This window comes from Peromyscus maniculatus, chromosome 3, assembly GCF_049852395.1.
Source record: "Peromyscus maniculatus bairdii isolate BWxNUB_F1_BW_parent chromosome 3, HU_Pman_BW_mat_3.1, whole genome shotgun sequence".
Lineage (NCBI taxonomy): Eukaryota > Metazoa > Chordata > Mammalia > Rodentia > Cricetidae > Peromyscus > Peromyscus maniculatus.
In genome coordinates, this window is record NC_134854.1 from 146,151,804 (window position 1) to 146,175,642 (window position 23,839).

The 23,839-nt window shown below is 39.2% G+C and overlaps 1 protein-coding gene across 1 annotated transcript; it reads left to right on the forward strand.

Annotated features, from left to right (window-relative positions):
- Nucleotides 1-21,524, forward strand: LOC102904744 (C-type lectin domain family 4 member A-like). Its single transcript, XM_076567954.1, has 6 exons — nucleotides 1-309; nucleotides 1,842-1,958; nucleotides 5,027-5,128; nucleotides 10,904-11,055; nucleotides 19,482-19,594; nucleotides 20,753-21,524. The coding sequence occupies exons 1-6, from the start codon at nucleotides 228-230 to the stop codon at nucleotides 20,892-20,894; spliced, it is 708 nt and encodes a 235-aa protein (XP_076424069.1). The 5' UTR covers nucleotides 1-227; the 3' UTR covers nucleotides 20,895-21,524.
- Nucleotides 21,525-23,839: the final 2,315 nt, after the last annotated feature.

Genomic DNA, 23,839 nt, shown 5'->3' on the forward strand with positions numbered 1-23,839 from the left:
CGCTACAGTTCTTATCTTCTTGCTTTAAGATGTTGCATCTCTGTATGTGGCCTGAGTGATTCCGTGTTGTGGTTTCTCATTCTCATGTGGTATATCCCCTCTGGAAATCTCTCTTCTTCTATATAATTGTGTGATATGACAATTCATCGCTGTGTTTGGTTCTCAGATAACACGAGTTTTAGGGAGGAGACGGTGCATTTTCTGAGTGAGGCAGTTCTCTTTTGGATATGGCTTCAGAAATCACCTATGCAGAAGTCAAGTTCAAGAATGAATCCAACTCCTCAGGCACCTACTCAGATTCTGCTACAGGTAAAAAATTCTGGACTTAATGTAGGGGAAGGATAAAGGAAGAGTCAATAATAAACTTTGGGTGAAATTGGTTACTAATCCTCTCAGCACTCAATCTCTGGGATTTTACTGGAGGCACAGGGGACTGAATTGTTTGTAGTGTAGAGTTTTGTGGAAAAGAAAAGCTTGCTTGGCATGGTTTTTGCTCTTGCCATTTACAGAAACCAGAAACTGTACCTTGTATCCTGCATTCTCTCTTTTTTTTTTTTTTTTTTGAGGAAAGGGTTTATTCAGCCTTACACTTCCACAGCCTTGTTTATCACTGAAAGTAGTCAGGACAAGAACCTAAACAGGGCAGGAACCTGGAGGCAGGAACTGATGCAGACATCATGTGCTTACTGGCTTACTCAGCCTGATTTCTTTATTTTATTTTATTTTTTTCCTTTTTCTTTATATATATATCTTATAGATAGCATTTCCTGCAATATAAAAATGAACAAAAAATGAAATCATCCTTTTCAGTATTGAGATTTTCCCCTCTATGTTTGACAGTATATTGTAACTGTATAAAAACTTTTTCTGTATGGATCTTTTATCTTGAAGGAACTTTTTCTTTTATACTATAAATCAAAGCAGAGCCTCTGCCTTGGTAGGCAGTTGCTCTCCACTAATTTTACCTTCATCTAGCAAATTGTTTCCAGTCATGAGTCAGTGACTAGCAGATTGACCATATGATTAAAGAAGTGGAAAAAGACTACAAATATTTACCTTTTATTGCATATTCATCTTTAATGTTCAGACAGTCTGGAAGGTATTAGAATATATAGTGCTGCAACCACAGTAAAGAACACCGAGAAAACATGGTGACAGGAAAATGTACCTACAAGACAGTGTAAAAGGAAAGTCACAGCAGATGGCAGTACTTATGCTATGTCCTCATGTGGGAAAACATACTATATATACATTTTTTAAAGTTTGCTGAAAGGACCAGTGGGTGGTGTAATTCCAGCACTCCAGAGGCAGAGGCAGGAGGATCATCGAGGAGGCCTGCCTGCTCTACATAATGAGCTGCAGATCAGCCTGGTCTACATAGTGAGTCCCTAGCCCATTACACCACCAACCACCAAAAAAGGAACTTCCTGAAAGGATATGATCAAAGTGTTTTTGTGAATATATATATATATATATATATATGTGTGTGTGTGTGTGTGTGTGTGTGTGTGTGTGTGTATTAGTGTATTTAGGGTGTTTTACTCATTCATTAGAATCAAGTAGTAGTCATTTACTGTATGTCTTACAGTGTGTCTATATATATATATATATATTCAACAAATTATTTTTCAGATCTCAAAATATTAATACCAGTTATTTCAATACTGTGTGTACTTTTATATATTTTTTATTGTTTTTTACAATGGACATTATTTTTCTATTATTTCAAATGTTCACACTATTAGTAATTATGGGACATGGAAAAGAAGGGAGACAAGGGAGGAAAAGCAGAAACAAGGATGAAACTTATCACTCATGAGATGAATGTGCTCTCCTTCCAGTTCCCAAAGTGAAGCCCACCCCTCATCTAAGTAAGCCTGGCCGCCCCTCACTGCTCTTCACATCACTGATGACACTTTTCCTGCTGTTGGCCATCGCATTCTTGGCTGCTTTTATCTGTACGTATCCCCGATGAATCAACAGGCAATGCGATGTCTGCCTTAGGTGAAGAGAGGTTCTGCTGTAGCACCAGCACTTAACAGAGTATGGAGAAGAAATGTTGATTGGGGAGAAATAATTCAAGGGTTACATTGTGGCTTTTACTCTGTCCTTGGATTTAGCTATTGTCTTGGGGAAAAAGGAATCCATCTCATTAGTAAAACTGGAGTGCATTTATGAGCATATGTGGGTTTGTGGATAAACTCTGGAGTGTTGTTTTTATTAGACTGGGAGGTCAAATCTGTTTTCTCATCGGCATTTAGAAGTTGAGTTGTATGTGTATACAAGCTGTGTGTGTATAGGACTCCTTCATCTTGAGATGAGCTTATGGACAAGAAGGACTTAGGAAGAAATTATCCAAGAAGTGTTCTTCAGCTGATTCCTAATTGCTGTGTCCTGCCCAGGATTATGTGAAATCTAGAAGCCAGCTGAGCAAATGGGTGGATTTCTGCTCATCAAAGTTTCAAGAATTTCTGAAAAATTTAAAATGCATGCAAACTAGTGTATTTAGGGTGTTTTACTCATTCATTAGAATCAAGTAGTAGCCATTTACTGTATGTCATACAGTGTGTCAGGCAGAGTCCAGGAATAACATGGACTCTGTTCTCCAGAAACTTAGAGGAAAGTCAACAAATCAGTGCCAGCCAGGTCCAGTGGCTACTCAGGATGTTGAGACAGGAAGACAGCAAGTGTGGAGCTAGCCTGGACTATGTAAAAATCTGTGTCTTAAAAAATGAAGAAAAAATGGACTAGTGTCTCCCACATTGTCCAGGAAGTCTTGTGTGACACAGATTTCCTAGAAGAGACTATGTCTAGAACTGTGTGTACCAAGAATGTCACAGAGGTGAGAGACAAAAGCATTAATGACTGAAGTACAGTTTTAGGTGAAGAAGAAATGACATTTCCCAAGGTAGACATAGCAGCATGCAGAGCATGTGTTGTGCCCCGTTATGAAAAACTCAGTTTTTTCTTCTAAATATTGTTTTTTTTAATCAAGTATGGTTTTCTGCTTAATTAATCAGCATAAACTTAATGAGGTAAGACAATGATTTATTTATCTTGTGCTTCTGTGGTTTGTCAGTTTAGGCTGATCTCCACTGATTGGCTTCTCTGGTCATAGCTGAACTTAGACGTGTGTATGTGGTCAGTTACCAGTCCAGGCACCTCAGCTAGGAAGCCAGCTAGGATGACTAACAGTATAACCCAACTTTATATAATTCCTTAGGATGTCCTGGCTTGTTTACATAGCAGCTTGCCCAAGATTGTGGGTGACCATGAGCCAGGTCTCTCAAAATATTTAACACGAGGGCTGGAGAGATGGCTCAGAGGTTAAGAGCATTGACTGTTCTTCCAGAGGTCCAGAGTTCAATTCCCAGAAAACATATGGTGGCTCACAATCATCTGCAATGAGATCTGGTGCCTTCTTCTGGCCTGCAGGCATACATGCAGCCAGAACACTATGTATAATAAATATATAAATCTTTTAAACAACTTAACTTAATAATAGATCAGAATTGATTTTGGACATTCTCTTAGCCAAAGGAATCTGGGAGGCAACTCACACAGAAGACTTCACTGTTTTTCTTTTCTTTTTCTTTCTTCCTTTCTTTTTTTTGTTAACCAAGGAAATTTCAAAATCACATTAAAACAGTGTGTGGATACTGAAGTTAAATGTTGTTGTCTTTTTTTGCAAGGCATCACAGCCATGGAGAACCATTGCAACATTTCAAATAGAGAATTGGTGTAACTGAACTTAGGTTATAGACAGTGCTTTTGTAGGATTCTGAAAACAGAGTCATTAGGACAAAGAGAGAAATGTGAAGGTCTATTTCTAACTTGATAATGAGATAAGCATCTGAAGAACATGAGACATGGCGACTTTGAGTGGTAAAGAGCACAACACCAAGGAAGTAGATGCTGATGAATATGGAGAGCCAGGGAATAAGGGGTCCAAAAAGTACAGTGTGACTTTAATATTCTGATGATGTAAACTCAGCAACCATGAAGTTATTCAAAGAGGTAGACAATCTAGGATAAGTTATAGGTTTAAGTTTGTACGTGTTGATTTCAGTTTTGGGCATACTGAGTCTAACCTAGTATGTTTGTGTTTATTGAGCACAAAATCCGGCACATACAGGCAGCAGGCAAAACCATAGCAATACATGGCATCACTCGGGAAGATTTTGCATGAGGACGAAGAATCAAGAAAACACTGTAGGAAGTGTTACATTTTAAATGGTGGATGGAGGGAGAAGAGATTATATAAAACAAGAAGAAGTAATGGCAATAAACGGTGATGCAAATGCAGGACAGAGCAATGTGTTAAGAGCTGGGGAGGAGGAGAAATGAGTTGAGTCCAATAGCAAGATGGCTAACTAATAATCCTGGGGAATTATTGATGATCCATTTCAAACCTGGTGTGAGTGAAATGGAGGAAGCCAAATTAGTGGGGTAAGGAGGACAAGACTCTGGGAGGTAGGTAAAGAAATTCAGTTGTAGCTAGAAGCCACTCAGCTATAAACCAGGAGAGAGCGAGTGTGTGTGTGGAGGAGTAAGCTGGTCGAAATGAGGAGAGTTTAAGGAAGAAAACAGTGTTCTATAGATACATGTTGAGTTCGTTTCTATTTCACATTCTAAAATAACCTAGATCTACTCAAAATTAACTAACCCCCTTTCCTCCCAAAGCCAAGGCAGTTTACATTCTTGAATACAAATATCTCTGCTTCATCTCCCCCAGGAGTTAGCATTTTCATCTCATGTTAACATGGAAGGGTATGGCTCACTCCCTTTAGAGTCATGGCAGTGGGCCTGCCTGCTTTTCAAATCATTCGTCTTTCTGTGAGTCCTGGAAGTACCTGTGGTTTCAAATAGGAGGCTGAGGACTACATTGACTGCGGGGTGATGGGAATCTTAGGCTCTGTCTACTTAGGTAATTGGGACTTGGTAGATCTTTGTACCAGTAAGTAGAAAGTCAAAGCCATAATATTTTCATGAAAATGAGTAGCTTTGTTTCTGTTTTTTTTTACAGTTTATTTTCAAAAATACTCTCAACTTTTTGAAGAAAAAAAAGCTATAAGAGATCTAACTCACAAAGAATTGAATTGCACAAAAGACAATCCACCAATGGATGGTAAGAATTAAAGCATGTTTAATTTTGTTTGCTTGCTCTAGAGTGTAATGGTCTCACATTAATCTTTCTTTACTTCCTTCCTACATTCATCCCTTCCTTCACTCCTTCCTTCCTTTTTCCTTCCATTTATACTTATTGTTCTCTCATACACTGCATCCCAGCCACAGTTTCCCCTCCCTTCACTCCTCCCAGTTCTCTTCCCCATCTCCTCTCTCCCCTAGATCCACTCCTTTACTGTTTCCCTTCATAAGGGAGCAGGTCTCCAACGGGATGTCAACCAAACACAGCACAGAAAGTTATAACAAGGCTAGGCACATGCCCTCATATCAAGTCTGACCTAGGCAACCCAGTGGGAGGAACACATCCCAAGAGCAGGTAAGAGTCAGAGACACCCCCACTCCCACTCTTAGGAATCCCACAGAAAATACCAAGCTAACAACCATAACATATATGCAGCCTGGTGTCCTCAACCTCTTTGGCTCCTAAAATCCTTTGCCCCTCTTCTGCAGGGTTCCCCAAGCTCTGTCTAATGGTTGGTTGTGGGTCTCTGCCTTTGCTCTCATCAGTTGCTGGATGAAGCCTCTCTGATGACAAATAGGGTAGCCACCAGTCTATGAGTATAGTGGAATGTTATTAGAAATCAGTTCATTGACTTCTGTTTGTTTGTTTTGGTTTTATGTTTAGCTCTGCCCTAGGTCTCTGAGCCATCCCATTTCAGATTCCTGGTCATCCAGGCAGGGTCCAGCATGGGCTTCCTCTTGTGGCTTGGGCCTCATGTTGGACCAGTCATTGGTTGGCTACTCCCACATGTTCTGTGCCACCTCTACCCCAGCACATCTTGCAGGCAGAATAAAGCATAGGTTGAAGGTTTTGTAGCTGGGTTGGAATCTCAGTCCCACCACTGAAAGCCTTGCCTGGTTACAGGAGATGGCCAGTTCAGGCTCCATATCACCCATTACTAGGAGTCTTTGAATGGGTTAACCTTGGGATGTGTGATGTATGCTTTAGTAGTGTTACCTTTACAAATTTGGGTGCCTTTGAATTTGGAGCATAGATGTTAAGAATTGAAATGTCATCTTGGTGGATTTTCCCTTTGATGAGTATGAAGTGCCCCTCCCAGTCTCTATTGACTAATTTTGGTTTGAAGTCTATTTTGTTAGACATTAGAATGCTTACTCCAGGCTGTTCCTTAGGTTCATTTGCTTGGGACATCTTTTTCCAACCCTTTATTCTAAGGTAATGTTTATCTTTGATATTGAGGAGTATTTTTTGTATGCAGCAGAAGGATGGATCCTAGTTTTGCTTCCATTCTCTTCGTCTGTGTGTTTTTTCTAAGGAAATAGTCTATTGATATTGAAAGATATCAATGACCAATGATTGTTAATTCCTGTTATTTTGCTGTTGCTGTTGTTGTTATTGGTTGTGGTGTGTGTTTGTGTGTGTGCTTCCCTTCTCTTGGTTTTGCTGGAGTGGGATTATTTATTTCCTGTGTTTTCATAGGCATTGTTAACATCCTTGGGTTAGAGTTTTCTTTCTAGTACCTTCTGTAGGGCTGGAGTTTTGGATAGATATTATTTGAACTTGAATTTATCATGAAATATTATATCTTCATCTATGTTGATTGAAAGTTTTGTTATTGTAGTAAGGGCTGGCATCTATGGTCTCTTACAATCTGCAGTTTATCTTTCCAGGCCCTTCTGTGGTTTTTAGTATCCACTGAGAAATCAGGTGTAATTCTAATAGGTATGCCTTTATATGTTACTTTGTCTTTCCCCCTTGCAGTCTTTAATAATTTTTATTTGTTCTATATGCTTAGTGTTTTCATTATTATGTGGTGAGGGGATTTTTTCTGGTTCAATTTATTTGGTGTTCTGTATGCTTCCTGTTCCTTTATAGGCATCTCCTTCTTTAGATTAGGAAAATTTTCTTCTCTGATTTTGTTGAAAGTATTTTCTGGGCCTTTGAGCTGAGATTCTTCTCCTTGCTATATTCCCATTATATTTAGGTTTGATCTCTTTATAGAGTCCGAGATTTCCTAGCTGTTTTGTGTCAGAATTTTTTTTAGATTTAATGTTTTTTGGCTGAAGTATCTATTTCTTCTGTCGTATCTTGAATGTCTGAGATTCTCCCTTCCCTCTCTTGTATTCTCTTGGTTATGTTTGCATCTGTAGTTCCCGTTCACTTACCTAGATTTTCCATTTCCAGAATTCCTTCATCTTGTGTTTTCTTTATTGCTTCTATTTCCATTTTCAGGTCTTGATCAGTTTTATTGATTTCCTTCAACTGTTTGTTTTTTCTTGGCTTTCTTTATGGGATTTATTCATTTCCTCCAATTTTTTGTTTGTGTTTTCCTTGATTTCTTTAAGGGGTTTATTCATTTTCCTTTTTAAGGACCTCTATCACCTATATAAAGTTGGTTCTAAGGTCTTTTTCTTGTACTTTGACTGTGTTGGGATATGCAGGGCTTGCTGTCGTAGGACAGCTGGGCTCTGGTGGTGACATATCACCATGGCTGTTGTTGATTGCATTCTTCCTCTAGCCCACACATCTGGGTTTGGGGTGATTTCAGGTCTATGTGTCAAGTTTATCTTTGGTGGGTGTTTTATTTCTTGGTTTCTCTTTCCTTTTTGGTCTTTTCTTCTGTGTGACCTATCATTGAACAGAGGTTCTTCTCCCCAGCTGAGGACTGGACTTCTGGCAGCTGGCCTGGCCTCTTGTTGAGCATGGCCTCTCCATCTGAATTGGGGGCTGGGACATTGTGATTAGGGGAGGGGCGATTGGGGGTAGTGTCTGGGGTGAACTACGAGAGTGGAGAAAGTTCTGGGGCAGGAAGTCTATCTGGAGTTCTGGTGGCCAAATGCCCTCTGGTCCAGCAGTTGAGGCTGCCTAGGTTTGTCTACTGGTTCTTCTGGCTGCTGTGGCTTGCACTTGAGTAGGGGATGTCTGCCTGAGTTGTGTGATATTTCTAATAGATTCCCAGATGGCACGTACTGAGACCTGGAGTCCACATGTACATCCATATCAGACCAGAAAGTCTGATATGTATGCCTCCATTTGTCTACACGATTCTTGTTTGTGAAAAGAGTTCTATTGTATTAGATTTTTTTAGCTTTTGCTTCTTCCTTAACCATCTCTGCACACTTGCTGTTTTTTACCTCAGTGCGCGCGCGCACACACACACACACACACACACACACACACACACACACACACACGGGCTGTAGATTAAGAGCACTGGTTGCTGTTTCAGAGATCTTGAGTTCAATTCCCAGAAACCACATGGTAGTTCACAACCACCTGTAATGAAATGTGGTGCTGTCTTCTGGCATGCAGGGATACATGCAGACAGAACAATGTATACATAATAAATAAGGAAATCTTTAAAAATATGTGTATAAATATGCATATATACACATATATAATTTGAATAAAATGGTGAAGCACTGTGTCATGAATACAAATTATTTAAAGTATTAATAGAATCCTTGAACATTTTAAAATTGTAGACAATTTCATGTGATATAAAGATATCATTTTTATCCCACATATACATACACTGTCCCTTATATGAACATCTTTATAAGCAAATGTGGTTGCTACAACTAGTGGGTAAATACTGACATCATCACTGATTGAAGTTCACAATTACTAGACTCCCATCTGGGATGGCAACACTGTATTTAGCTGTCACATCTCTTCAGTTTTCTCTAGGTTGGTATGATTTTTCAGAAGATACTTGTTTTAAATGATCTGAATATTAGTTCTGAGGATGACTGACCTGATTTATTACAGGATATTCCTATATTAAAATTTGAGTAATTATTTTTGGAGAGGAATTGACAGGTTGTGAAATGCTAGTTTAATTATATAGTACACAGGGTCTAAACTATACCAATAATTACAGACTGTTATTGCCTGATGATCCACTTAAGGAAGGGCATTTAAAAGTGTACCTTTTTTCATCATCTGAATCTCTTATTTATTTTTTAAAAAATTGTTCTTCTTTAATACAATACATCTCATCTGCAGCCTCCTGTCTCTCCTCTTCTCCCAGCCACTGCTACCTCCCCTATCCCCTAGATCCACTGTCCCTCCATTTCCCTTCAGAAAAGAGCAGCCCTCCTCTGCTCATGGAACATTTTTCCTCTTACTGGGTTGCCTTGACCAACCTTGATATGAGGGATTATGCCTAGTCTGACTGTATCTTGCTATGCTGTGTTCTGGCTGATAAAAGTGTACCCTTTTAAGGCTAACCACTTGGTATTAGATAACCAATTAGGAGGCTCATCCCTGGAGATTAATTCTCCCTCTCTCAGCAGGTATTAATTGCCCATAGCTCTTAGGGCAATAAAAATAGGCCATGAATTTGAGAGAGAGGAGGGAACATGGCAGAGATTGGAGGGAAAATTATATAATTAAATTTTAATTAAATGTAAAAAAATGATCTTTTTTAAAATCCATTTTACACATTGTAATTTTGAAAGGATGTTGCTACATGTAACCCACACTATGTTGGAATATTGGGTTAGGTTTCTCAAGAGAAAGAATAATGTATCTGTCTATATCTATCCAAGTTCTTCATAATGGTGCACAATAGTCTTTGTCGTCTGAGCCTTGTTTACGTTTACCACTAAAAATGTCATTTCTTAGATCTTCACTGAACACTGCATGCTCTGGCCATTCATTCTTCTGTCTCTTCCTGGTCTGTGATTGCTTTCTCGTCTCTGACATTCTTTGTATCCATACAAGCACATAGGGATATACAATAGTGCGTGAATTTAACTCTGTGTATCTGCCACAATATGCTTCTCAATTCTTTGCTTTATTTTTCACATATTTTATACCTCTCTTTATTTGGTATAGATAGTTAAGGATCATGAAGGAAGACTGTATTTGTTTGTTTATTTCTGTTTTGTCTCTGTTATTCATTTCAATTTCTATGATTTTTGTTTCTCCTGATTTCTCTGTCACTCCATTGTACTGCATTTGAAAAAGACTATTCTATCAATTTTTTTCAATTATGAAATGGAAAAACTCATTATTACAGAAAGAAAGAGTTATACTTACAACACATTTCATCCTTTGACCCAGCTTTTATTCTCTAAAATTTTCCCTGGGACACAAGTAACTAGTGTAGACAAAGTTGGTCTGTTGCTATTATTCTTAATAGGGGTGTAAAGAAAAGCAACACCCTAAGTAACTGGCAAAAAATGAATCTGTTAAAAATATCTTCATATATGAGTATAATGAAACACAATGCAATGATTAAAATGATGTTTTCAAAAATAAAAAAGTTGTATTTACACACATTGGGTTTTTATATTTTTTTTACTTTCTTAAGGCATTCTATTTTGCATTTATTTCTAGAATATTTGTAATATTTTTGTGAAGTAGTTTTATCATCATTAACTTAAAAATTGTCAGTATTTTTCTACCATGATTACTGACATGCATTATTTAAATACAACATATAAAACTATGAAACTTTCTGGTTCTTGGTATAATGAGTTTTATTTAGAGACACAGACAGTTTGGCATTATGTCCTCAGTGTCTGGGTGTCCGTGGTACTCTGTTCCTGACAACACCACAGTAGGACAATGGGGTCCTGATATTAGTGTAGAGAGAGGTAGACTTGAGTGCTTGGCATCTGAATTGAGAGGGGTTCCTTGCTGGATCTGTAGAAGTGGGGAGTCCCAGCTTCCATGTGGTTTCCACATCAAGCAGCTTTAAAATGACTTTATGACATTCACTTACATTTTCTTCTTCCCCCGAAGACAAAGTCTGGAGCTGTTGCCCAAAGGATTGGAAGCCATTTAGTTCCCACTGCTACTTCACTGGAACTGGCTCAGCATCTTGGAGAGAGAGTAAGGAGAACTGCTCCAGCATGGGTGCTCATCTGATGGTGATCCACAGCCAGGAAGAGCAGGTGCATCCTGGGAGAGAGTGGGACCTGGGCCTGGCCTGCTGTCTGCCTCTTTTTTCTAAGAGGGAGTTTTGTTGACATGGGTGTTGCTGATGTGGCAGAAAGCTTTCCATCAGGAAGCTGGAAAGGTTGCTTCAGCCTTGGCATTCTACACCTTGCCCCTGCTTCAGTGAAGCTGATCATCCCACAAGGAACCATGGCAACAGAAATGCAATGCCTGAGGGTGGAAGGAAGGGTGAAATGTTTCTGCTTGAAAGAGCAGTTTGTGATTTCAGCACTCTAATGCTTCCTGTAGTACCCACTGCCTAACAGAGGAGGGCGCAGAGCTGACTAGGGAAAGGAGATCAAATCAGGAGAGTCACAGCCAACCATCAGAAATGAAATATCCAAGATCAACCTGGTAGACTCAGTCCAGTCAGGTCCAGGTTGATCTCAGTCCCGGAGGGAGGCTTTGCCCTGGAGGACGTGGTAATGAGGGGTGGGCTGGGTGAGGCGGGAGGGGCGAGAACAAGAGAATCCCTGGCTGATGTGTAGAACTGAATTGTATTGTAAAATAAAATAAAAATAAATGTGGGAGCCTGTTCTCGGGTTCCTCGTGGCTTTACCCAGCAGGTCCGCATAAAGGATGATTAGGACCACGGGCCTGAGTGCAGGTGTCTGAGATGGTCTGCACTTGGCTGTGCTGGGGGAGGAGGTCTTTTGCTCCACCCCTTGGCATCTCTATAAAAACCCTGGGCCAGAGACAGTCAGGGCCCGTTGGAATAGGTTCCAGGCCCTCTCGAGGCTATCCTTTATTTTCTATCTGTTTATCTCCACAAGATTCTCCGCTATAAATCCTTCTAATATTTTCTGCTGATCGCACTCAAGAAAACTCTGGGAAACTGTGGGGGTGGTGGGTAAACGCCCCACAGAATGGTGCCGTGAACAGGGACTAAAGAAAAAAGAAAAGGGGACTGAAGAAAAAAAGGGGGAACAAAAAAGGTGGGACTAAAGACAAATGAACAGGGACTAAAGACAAAGTAATAGGGACTAAAGATAAAGGAAAATAATAGTTTTAATACAGAGTTTTTGGTGAAAGTGCTGAGTCAGCCCTGCCAGTGGAAAGGCATGCCGGTGTTATGAAAAAAATATATTTTATATATATATTTTTTGGTGAGGCAGGGGTTTTATCCTCGAGAGAAAAGGAAAGCAGACTGGAAGGATGTCCGATGCTGCAGCGAAATTCTCTTCTGTCAAAATTTTCTATCTTGTATCCCTTTCTCAAATTCTATCTGTGAAGAATAAGTAAGGTATAGGGTAGTAATATAGTTTAGGAAAAACTTAGAAGTGTAAGATTGTGTAGGAAAAAGTAAGGCAACTAGACAGAAAAACTTCAATTTTCTCACTTTGGGAGCTATAAACGCAAACTGGGGGAAAAAAATCCTTCTTTGGGCTTTATGGGTAGTAAAAAAAGCTCTTCTCTGAGCTTATGGGGAAGAAAAAGTTTCCTATGGAAGCTTTTGCCCTGGGGACAGCTGAAATGCTAAGTCCAAGCGGCAGGAGAAAGTGTTTTCTCCCTGAAGCAAAAATGGGGGTGTAAGAAGTCAAAGTTTAAAGTTGGGAAGTTTTGGGAAAAGTTGGTCTCTCTCCTGGGGGGAAAAAAATTTCTTAAACTATAAAGCTTTTCTTGGAAAATTTGGGAAAAAAATCAATCTAAAAAGCCTTAATCTTCTCAAGAGCTCTCTTAAACTTAAAAACTAAAGCCTTTAACTCTCTCTCTCTCAGGACAAAAATTAGATCACCTGAAGATATTAGTATGGGGACCACCTGTGATTAGCTCTAAGGGAAAACATCAAACTTAAGATAGCAAAACCTCTCTAAGTTCTTTCAAGCTTTAACAATCCTCCCTGCAATGCAGGAGGCAGGAACAAGTTTCTAAAAACCTCTTCTAAGCTCTGTCTCTTCAAGCTAGTAAAAGACAGTGGGTCAGAGTACCCTGAGGGAAACGCTTGGGAGAGTGCAGATAAAGAGCTACAGAGAGCCCCAAAGGGCAGAAAACTACCTGAGAAAAGCAAAAAAGCCAAGCTTTTCAGTTATAGCCGAGCTAAGGCATCAAGGGTTTTGTTTCTGAGTGAGCTATGAAAAGGTGCTCCTAACTGTCCTAATGCAAAGATCCTCTGAAGCAATGCAAACTGTTAGCATTGTATCCTCCCTTCTGACCAAAAACCCAGAGGTGACTGGCCAGCATCTCTGAGTTTGAGTGCATTTAGGGGATACTAGGGTTCCTGCCTTTGTAAACTTCCTGGAGCACAGAGCTGAGGCAGGAAGGTGCAGGACCCAGGGGAAGATTGCTAATGAAAACCAAAGCTAAAGCCAATAGGAACGTGTCTGTTTTCCTACAAGTCCCAGTTGATAGGTCCACAGCTGCAAAAAGAAATCTGAGAAAAGCTTTTCTATCAGAGTAAGGACCTTTCTGGGAAAACAGTAAAGCTGAACCGTGTCTGAAGCAGTCGTGTTGCTGAGTCAAAACGCTGTCTGGGGAAAGAGCCCAGTCAGGGCAGAATAGAACTATCCAGGAGTAAAGTTTTCTTTTCAGTCAGAGAAAGCATCTCTTTGAGAAAAGCTTTGTTTCAACTGACTCCCTGAGATGAGGGAGTGTAGCCCTGAGGGGTGATTGTCTCTGGCATAAGCTCTGTCCTTGAGCACCCAGACAAGCAAACACAACCCACTGGGGGACTGGGCCAGGTGAAGGCCTGATGAGGCAAAACACCTTCCTAATGCGAGTTTAGAGATGGCAAAAACCTCCCTTGTTGGATTTTCAGTCTGTACACAAACTCCACAGACCCCGAAAACAGAAACGGACTAAAGCCCCTACCTTCAGTAGCAGGGAAATCTGCCACTGTAGTGTCGGAAACTGTTTCTGGGGTAGAGGGGATAAACTGAGACCAAACTGGATACTGTCTGGGAGAAAGACTCTGAAGAAAGAGGGGACAGATTCCTCCCCAGAAAATGCATGACCTGACAAAGCTAAGAGTTTGAGGCAGATTGGGGGGAAGAAAGCCCCTACCTCCAAAGGCAGCTAGCAGAGGTACAGAGCTGCAGATACCTGAAGCTCTGCATCTGGGGAAGGAAGGAGAAAGCAAAATGAGATAGATCAGTGGGAGAAAAAATCTCTGAAGGAGCTATGGAAAAGCTCTGTTGTAAATGATCTTGTTTTTCACTAACTGGCTAAAACAAACACAAGCCCCGAGCAAAGTTGCTATCAGGAATGCCAGCCTCAATGTGCACTAACGAGGCAGGTGTGGTTCTGATCCAGGGGCCAGTGTCTGATGAAGGAGAGACACCTGTTGAAGCCAGCTGAGGAGAATAGAAACCTCCCAATGGGCCATAGCTGAAAATGTAAAATGCTTGTTCAAATCTCCAGTTGCAAAGGCAAGAGACTTTGTTCAAACCTCCCAGGCAAGTCTAGTAAAAGAGAACCAGTTGACTCTCAGACCCGAAAAGAAATACGGGAAATGATATAAGGGACTGATATAAGGGACTGGTATTATTATGGACTAATATAAGGGAAATGCATTCTGGGAAAGGTAGTTTTTCTGCTAAAGATGGCGACATTGCCCTGAAACACTTTTGTCAGCTCGAAAATACGTTCATGGTAAACTTAAAATATAGCTTTTAAAAAGAATAGGCAGGAAAATCATCTAAGAGTTTAAGTGTCAGTTCCAATGAAAAATTGAAAGGATACGGAACTAGGCGCTTTGCGGTTTGGGGCTCCATTGGTAAAATGCCTTATTTACCCTAATAGCTGTGAAAAGTTTTTACTGTAGTTGGATGACAAAAAGCTACCTTTAAGAGCAAACAAGCCACTTGAAAATCCTTAAAACAAGGGAAAGCAGTTTATACACTGAATGTTGTCTTAGATATGAAGAAACTTATGTTGAAATTAAAAAAGTTCTTTGCCTTTTGAACAAACTGCCTGTAATGAGTAATTCCTTTGCAAATCTAATAATGAGACAAGGAAACAGGCATTCAGAAAAGAAATGACTGCTTTATAGATGGGAAACAAACTTCAGAAAATCTAGCTGTCTTACAAAAGAGTTGCTTTACCTGAAAGTTCCTTATAAGAAATCAATGCTAAATATCACCGCTGCTAATAACATCAGGAGTTAAAGCTAACGAAGTGAAAATTCTAAATCCTGAAACTCAAGTGAAATGGAAAGATCCCTGCTCGGGATTATGGAAGGGTCCCGATCCTGTGTTAATATGGGGTTGAGGACATGTTTGTGTTTTTTCACAAGAGGAGAATGAAGCTCGGTGGTTACTGGAGCGTTTGGTAAGGAGTGTGGAACTAAGAAAAGTCAGCTCCAATGATGTTCCTATAAAGGAAGCGGAATGAAAGTGGCTCGATTAGTGCTTCTGAGGTTTTGTCACTGGTTAATGCAAACAGTGAGGAAATAAGAGTTCAGAGCTGTGCCGCTTTTGGCTTTACTAGCTCCTTTAGAAAAATACCTTATATCACCTAATAGCTGTGCAGTATTGGCGAAGAGCTTTACAGAAGCTAAAGATGGTAATTTCACCCTCAGCATGAAGTGAAGTTTTTCCGTAGAACAAACCAAAAGTGCTGCTGTAATAGAAACGTTTGTCTGAATTGAGGCATTTAGGGGAACTATTAAGAATTTGGGTTAAGGGGCAGCCTCTAGTTAAAAACTGTCTACCGCTGACAGTGCATCTCTGCTGGTCCAGAACGGCTGAGAGAACTCAACTTTGGAGTGTGGCTTCGTCCCGAGAATGTTACAATCCCCTAGCAACAAGTATTACAGCTCTGTAATGACAACACTCACTAAATCCCACTACTTTATAACAAAGCTGACTATAAACTCTAAACTTTAGAAATGATGTACGTACTTCCTGTCTAGTTAAGAGAATCTAATAGAGATGGTGATAATAATTAAGAGTAAGAAGTAGAAAGATGAAAATAAGATATGTGAGTTTGTAAAAATTCTGTCTTGTTAGATCTGTGTTAAAAAATCTTTAGGTGTTTGCTAAGCTAGATATATGCTAATGATAGCCTATATAAGTTTGTAAAATAGATCTATAGAGTTCCTTTAAGAATATAAGCTTGTAAGAAGTATCTAAGGTAGTCTTAAGACATGTAGTAATAAGCTTGTAAGATACTAGTTGTAAATGTAAGTTTAAATAAGAAATAAGATGGAATGAATATAAGTATATAAGAATTAATAAGAAATATATTTGCTAAAGTAGTTCTATAGTTTCCTTAAAGTATAAATAAGTAGATGTTAATATGTTGTATGTGAGTTTGTAAAAACGTGTAAATGTTGAATATGAGTCTAAATGCTTTTGCAAGGCAAAAAATGTTATATGTGAGTTTGTGAAAAAGTGTAAATGTTAAGTGTGAGTCTATTAATGTATATGGTGAAAACACCTGAGACACAGGAGATAGTGTCCTAGTAGACTGCAAAGTAGGCAGTCTGAATGGTTTCAAAAGCTCCAGAAGCCGCTAAGAAGCTAAGAATGGCGGACGCCAGAACCAGCACAAGGCATCCGCAGCTGAATTCCGTGGAATATCAATGCAGCACAGAAAAACCTGAGCTAACAGCAAAAACGGTGCGGTTTAAAATATTACTATAACTAAAAAGGTCTGTCTGTGAGAATAAAAGTTGCAGAGACGCTTGTTTGAACAAAAATTATTAACTGCAAAAAGTTTTGGTTGAAAAACGTCTCTTCATATTTGGAAGTGAAAGCCTGATACCAGAATTTATTTCTTGTTTGAACTTTTTGAACTTAAAATGAGATAAAATTACAAAAACATTTTGGTTATGGATTTCTTCAAATTTGGAAGGCTAGTACCAATATTTATCATTTGAATTTTGGTACTTAAATGAAATGAACAATAGAGATTTCATTGCAATGGGACAATTTTGAGCTTACTTATAGTAATGACCTAGGAATGGTTTTCTGGAATTGGGTTAAAATTGGAACTGTTTAAATGAAAAAATGTATTTCTACTTAGAATCAAGATGCAATTTTGTGTATGCATATATGCTTTATTAACTGGTGATTTATGAATTGTTTTGTGGAACTGTTTATGTAAAAATGGAATTACTTATGGAACTGGTTTTGTGTTACAAATGGAACTGTTTAAACAGAAAAGTTTGGGTTTTCTAACTAGGCTTGAGATTTTACTTAAAATTATAAAGAAAAGGGAGAGTTAATATTCCTTAGTCTATTTAATTTGAATTGTTATTTGAGTGGATTAATATCATGTTTTGTTAGTAAGAAATGCAAATGGGGTATACTAAGAGACTACTTTTAAAGTGTGTAAAGAGTTATTAAGAAACTGCTTTTGGATGTTTTGCTAAGTTTTCAAAGTGTTAATGGTTAGATCGAAAATATTGCTTTTCAATATGGGTTTGTAGGAATTGTATAAGTTTGGGTTCCTCTAACTAGGTTTGAGGTTTTTGTTTAAAAATTATAAAGAAAAGGAGGAGCTATTAGATTGAATTGTGTTTGCAGAAACCTATTGATATTAATGTGCCTTGGTTTTGTGGAGTTGAGGAAATGTTTAAGTTTGATGTGAATACATCGAAGTTTTTCCTATGTTCTGTTAACAAGAAAAATGACTGAGTTAAAGTTGTAAGACAGAGAAAATTGTTAACTATATATAGCACCATATATGCTAATTAAAATGGTTCTGTTAAGAGTTTGCTTTGAGTTGTAAGATTGAGAGAATTGTGACTATGTATAGCAATATTTATGTTAACCTATTAATGGTAATGATGAAGCTAAGGGATTCTTTAAGTTTGTAGTTGCCTTAAGAGTTTTTGGTTTAGAAAGGGCTTGAGGCAGCTAAGACTGCTGTAGTCACCTTGGACCTAATATAAAAGAGAAATGCCACCTGTATCATCCTCTACTCCCATAATGGGAGGTGTTACAGCTATGGAGATTGCTATAAGCCATTAATAGTTATTTTTTTATATATTAAGAAGGGGGGACCTGTGGGAGCCCGTTCTCAGGTTCCTCATGGCTTTACCCAGCAGGTCCGCATAGAGGATGATCAGGACCATGGGCCTGAGTGCAGGTGTCTGAGATGGTCTGCACTTGGCTGTGCTGGGGGAAGAGGTCTTTTGCTCCACCCCTTGGTATCTCTATAAAAACCCTGGGCCAGAGACAGTCGGGGGCCGTTGGAATAGGTTCCAGGCCCTCTCGAGGCTATCCTTTATTTTCTATCTGTTTATCTCCATAAGATTCTCCGCTATAAATCCTTCTATCTAACATTTCCTGCTGATCGCACTCAAGAAAACTCTGGGAAGCTGTGGGGGTGGTGGGTAAACGCCCCACAAATAAATAAATAAAAAATTTAAAAAAGAAATGAAATATCGGAGGTTGTGAATGGAGAATGCTTAAATCTGCTAAATTCTCTCATGCACAACTTTCAAGAATGGTGCTGCAGAAGAAAAGATGGGAGTGTGTAGATGTAACCAACCGTCTTATTAAATAAGAAACACAGAAACAATGTAAAAGAGAAAGCCGAGAAGTCAGAGCTCAGAGCTAAAATCTCACCCTTCCTCCTGCTGTCCCAGCTTCGCGAAAAGAGACCTACTTCCTGTCGGCTCGTTTTTTTATAGTATGTTGTTCTGCCTTCTCATTGGTTGTAAACCCAAACACATGACTGCCTCGTCACTGTCTGAATGTACAGCCCCCTAGGTCTTAAAGGCATATGTCTCCAATGCTGACTGTATCCCTGAACACACAGAGATCTTATGGGATTAAAGGCGTGTGCCACCACCGCCACACTCTTGCTATGGCTCTAATAGCTCTGACCCTGAACACACAGATATCTATGGGATTAAAGGCGTGTGCCACCACCGCCACACTCTTGCTATGGCTCTAATAGCTCTGACCCCCAGACAACTTTATTTATTAACATACAATCAAATTAATATTTCAGTACAAATCAAAATAATATTTCAATACAATTAGATTACCACCACAGGAGTGAGTCTGAGATGAGAATTCATTATGATCACGGACAGAGATTGTTTCCAGTGTCATGGAAATCAGGCCTCTGAGTGATGACTTTGTGTCCTGGTCAGCCAGAGAAGATGGCACTCCTGGGGGTGGGGGTGGCTCTTCTATTCCTTGATCCTTTCTTTGTCTTCTCATCTGTGTGTGACCAGAATAAGTCAGTCAAAATGTCACAGTGTACCTCTAAAATGTATAATTAATGTGTATTAATCTATAATTTCAGAAATATTTAAGGGCCTAGAGAGATGAATAGGATTTGATCGTTACATATTTGCATATGTGCATCATATTGGACCTATAATTTTGTATAGTTAAATTAATTTTTAAAAGATCTAATAAAAATTCTGTAACAGAAAAAGAATCACTCCATCCAGGCTGAATGCTGTATCTCTCTTTCCTCTTAGGATTTCATCACCAAGATCCTGGATTCTCAAGCTGCTTATTATATTGGGCTTTCAGATCCAGGTCGCCGACAGTGGCGCTGGGTTGATCACACACCATACAATGAAAGTGCCACGTGAGTCCAGAGTTTCCTAGAGGAGTCCTGGGTCCTGTAGCATGAGAAGACTTTAGGGTGTTCCAGCTGTTGGTTATGAAACTAAAAGAGCTCACTCCTGGTGTGACTGTTGAGGGTGGAGTTACTTTATCCTCATTTCCTCAAAAGGAGTTCTGTGAGACACTTGTCACTGATACTCCAGGATAGATGAGGAAACTGAGTTTGAAGTGTGTAGCATAATAAGTACCCAGGGCACCCAACCAAAGTACTACACCATGGTGGGGTTTATTATGCTTTCAGTCTCTCCCTATATTAAACAATAGGATTTATTTTATTTTTATTAATGTGTATATCTATGTCTCTCTGTGTGTCATGAGTATGTGGGTGCCCATGGAGCCCCTAAGTGTGTGTTGGATTCTCTGCAGCTAAAGTCACAGGTGGTGTGACTGCGTCAATGTGGGTGCTGGGAACAGAGATGTCATGTTTTCTGGAAAAGCAGCGAGCACTCTTATGTCTGAGCCATCTCTCCAGATCTCATTAATATAATTATAATAAAAATTAATGTCAAGATCATAACTGATTATTTCTCTTAAATCAAAAGCCCCCAATCTCATATTTTTATGTGTCATATTCATGTAACTATTTATAAACTCTAATATCTTAGTATGTTCCCATATTCTATCCTGATTTCTATTGTGAGAAATAGATAGTAATGTTATTCTCATTCTTAGTTTTCAGAGAAGAAAAGTAGGAATCCTGGGTAGTAAATTACTTGTCCTAGATGACAGAAATACATAGATTATCTAACTATTTTAAGTATTTCTCCAGTCTCTAAAATAAGACTACTGTAAAATGAAAAAAAATTATTACAGCATGAGAATGAGAGACCTTTTCAACTTATAAATAAGTACATGCAATGCCAGTCGCCAGGTACCAAGACCTAGGTAGCCCCTGGGATGTGTTCTGGGAGAACAGTTGAATAACAAGCTAGAGAATATTGAATGCGGTGACCCTGTTTCCAGGGACACGTCAGACATGGGTGGTGGAGAATGGTAGGTTTGTACACACCTGAATCTGCTTTCCACAAATTCCCACCACATCCTGAGGCTTGCTTACTCTTGTTTTCTCTTTCCCAGCATCAATGTGGGAAACACCCTGATGCTCTTTTCTCCCTTCCAGGTTCTGGCACCCAGGTGAGCCCAGCAGTGACAATGAGCAATGTGTTATAATAAATCATCGAGATTCTGGTTGGGGCTGGAATGACATCGTTTGCAGTGGTGAACAGAAGTCAGTTTGTCAGATGAAGAAAATATACTTATGAATCAATCATTCTTCATGGACATGGCATTGCATTTTTATCAACCATTACACGGAGACTTGGAAAGATCTTCTTGTAGAAGAGGTGTCCATAGAAATTAGGTAGGCAGCCAAAAGTTTTACATATGATAATACTGATTCACATATATAGTTATACTTATTTATTCATCCTTTACTCTTTATATAATGAGAATTTTCCATATGCCAGAGACTCTACAGGATCTCTTTGTGCATATGTAGAAGCACTCCAGCTTCTCTGTCCATTCTTAGATTCCTAAAGTCTTATTTGATTATAGAATTGTATGGTATGTTCCCTCTACCCATCTGTCTCTCTCTTTGTTCCTCTGTCTTTGGATTTATTCATGTATAATTGACAAATAAATCGTGTATATTTACATTACACTGTCTTGACATGTATTATTCAATGGCTACCACAACAACACCCTCTATTATCTAACATAGTTGTCTGTTTTCTGTATGTGTGGTGTTAGAGAATTTAGATCTTCTTTAGCAAATTCAAACAGACAGAGTGACATTGTTACCATTGACACCTTGAAACTGTAACTGCTTACTCATATTTTCTCCAGCAGTTTGTGCCCTTCCATCAGCATTTTCTCATGTCTCCCAATACCTGCACTACAGGACCCATTCAGGATCTTGGTCCCCATGGCTAGTGTGTCAGGTGCTGTGGGTGCCGTGAGGCTGATGTGGGCCTCTCATGGTGGCTAATCCTGGACTGGGTGACCTTCCTAAGAGCAAGTCTAAGAAGATGACAGCCAACCTTCTACTGGCACCGCCTGTTGTTCTTGGTGTCCCACCCTGTGCCTGCCGCATTAGGGACAGCCTCTGCCCTGCGGATGGACATTGAGGAGAGCCTCATGTCCCATGGAGCCTGCATGGTGCTTAAGACTTTGGAAGCCATTTCAACTTCTTATCATGAATATTTCGAAACAGAAGTTCACTGGCTGGTATCATCAATACTCATATAATTACCATTTATAGTAATGATTGTTGACATTTTGATAATTATATATATATATATATATTTGTGTATGTATATATGCACATGATATTTGATAGGTCACTTGATAGCTAGTTTGATATATAACCCTTCAGTCAATATTTCAATATATATCATCTGAAATTGTCATTGCACAACAAAACAATACCACTATCACTCTTAGAAAATTTAACAACTCTTTTCTCAGATGATGTGTGATCTTGCCTGTATTTCCTCAGCCATCCTCAAAATGTTTCTTATGACTGTTCTAGTAAGCCATAGTAAAAAACATTTCATTTACTAATTAAATTATTCTATAAGTTCAGTTCATGCCTCCTTTAGACTGTCCTCATTTCAGACTTGAGCTTCAAGTTCAGGAGTCCCAAGGATGCCATTACTTTAAGTCATCTGTCTGTAGAGTCCCATGATCCCATTATACCTGCAGATTTATGAATTGCTTGGATGACACACTGAACTAACAATTCTGTTCTACTAGGATTATAGTTTTGTTATGTAGAAAGCTACAAAGCAGAACTAAAGGGAGAGACATTCCAGGTGAGGTCAGGGAGGCTCCCATAAAGGAAACTTCCATTGACCCCCATGTATGCATCTCCTTCCCAGAATGTCAATTCATCACAGCAGTACACAGAATAAGCCATCCAGGGGGCACTTATCTGAGCTCTGATATTCAGAGATTTGTCAGAGTTCATTATAAAGGTGTGAGTGTTTGGTTGATGAGAGAGTGAACTCAGCCTTCAGCATCACTTCCTTGCCAGGGTGAGCATCTCATGGCTCAAAGGCTCAACTCTTTAATCACAATGTCAGTGTTTCTGAAATAGTGAGCTCCCTACATGAATTGTCTTGTTAGCATGAACTATGAAAGAACTGAGCAGCATAAAGCTTCATGGCCTACCATGATAAAACAGACTTCCAAATAGCTCCAGGAATTTCAAACAATTAGAGAGATAACCTCCCATGAAATGGGTAAAAGTCTAGACAAAGTCTTTCTTCAACTGGTCAGATATAAAATAATATGAATGCAGATGTTGATGAACAGGAGAATGTGCACCATCACTGTCCCAGGCACTCCCTCACTGCTTGATGACAGACCCCATGGTGTACATGACAGACACCCAACACTAACCCATATGACACTAATTTACTTCAATATCAGAGATCAGTAAAGCACAAATTTGAGTATTTTATTTATTTCATGTACATGAGTATTCTATTTGCATGTATGACTTTATGCCAGAAGATTGCATCAGATCCCACTAGAGATGGTTGTGAACCATCATATGGTTGCTGGGAATTGAACTCAGGACCTTTGGATGAGCAGCCAGTGTTCTTAACCCCTGAGCCATCTCTCCAACAAGTTTTAGTATTTCATGCTTGTGTTGCAATAGTACCTCCTTTCTGCAAATGGGACTAATGGTCCATTTTGAAACCCAATAACAACTCATCTCCTGAGTAAACAGTAAAGGGATTAGCTGTAGATGCTATGCTGGTCCCAGTGCTTTCATACTCCTCTGTAAAAGAACCATCTCAATGCCTTTGACCCATCTTCCTTCATATAGACTATGCTTTCAACTCCAATTGGTTGCTTTGTCCGGGTGACTTTCACTGGCCCATAAAATGAGAATGAATCTGATTCTCTAAACACAAGAAGATACTACACATTGCTTACAAGAAGTTACTATTCTCTATGATCCTGGCTCCCAAATGATAAATGTGGTAAGAAACTGAACAGAATTACAATGACCCATAGGTCACTTAGGACTTAGGACACACTTAAGACATATGCAAAAGAAAAATACTTGTTGTTGTAAGCCACTTAAGTATTGTGCATGACTTATTGAAGTGTATGTGAGATATGATAACTATAAAAAATATTTTGCTGAGAGGGTAAAACCCCTGAGCATCTGTTATTGGAGTGAAGTGGTGTGTAG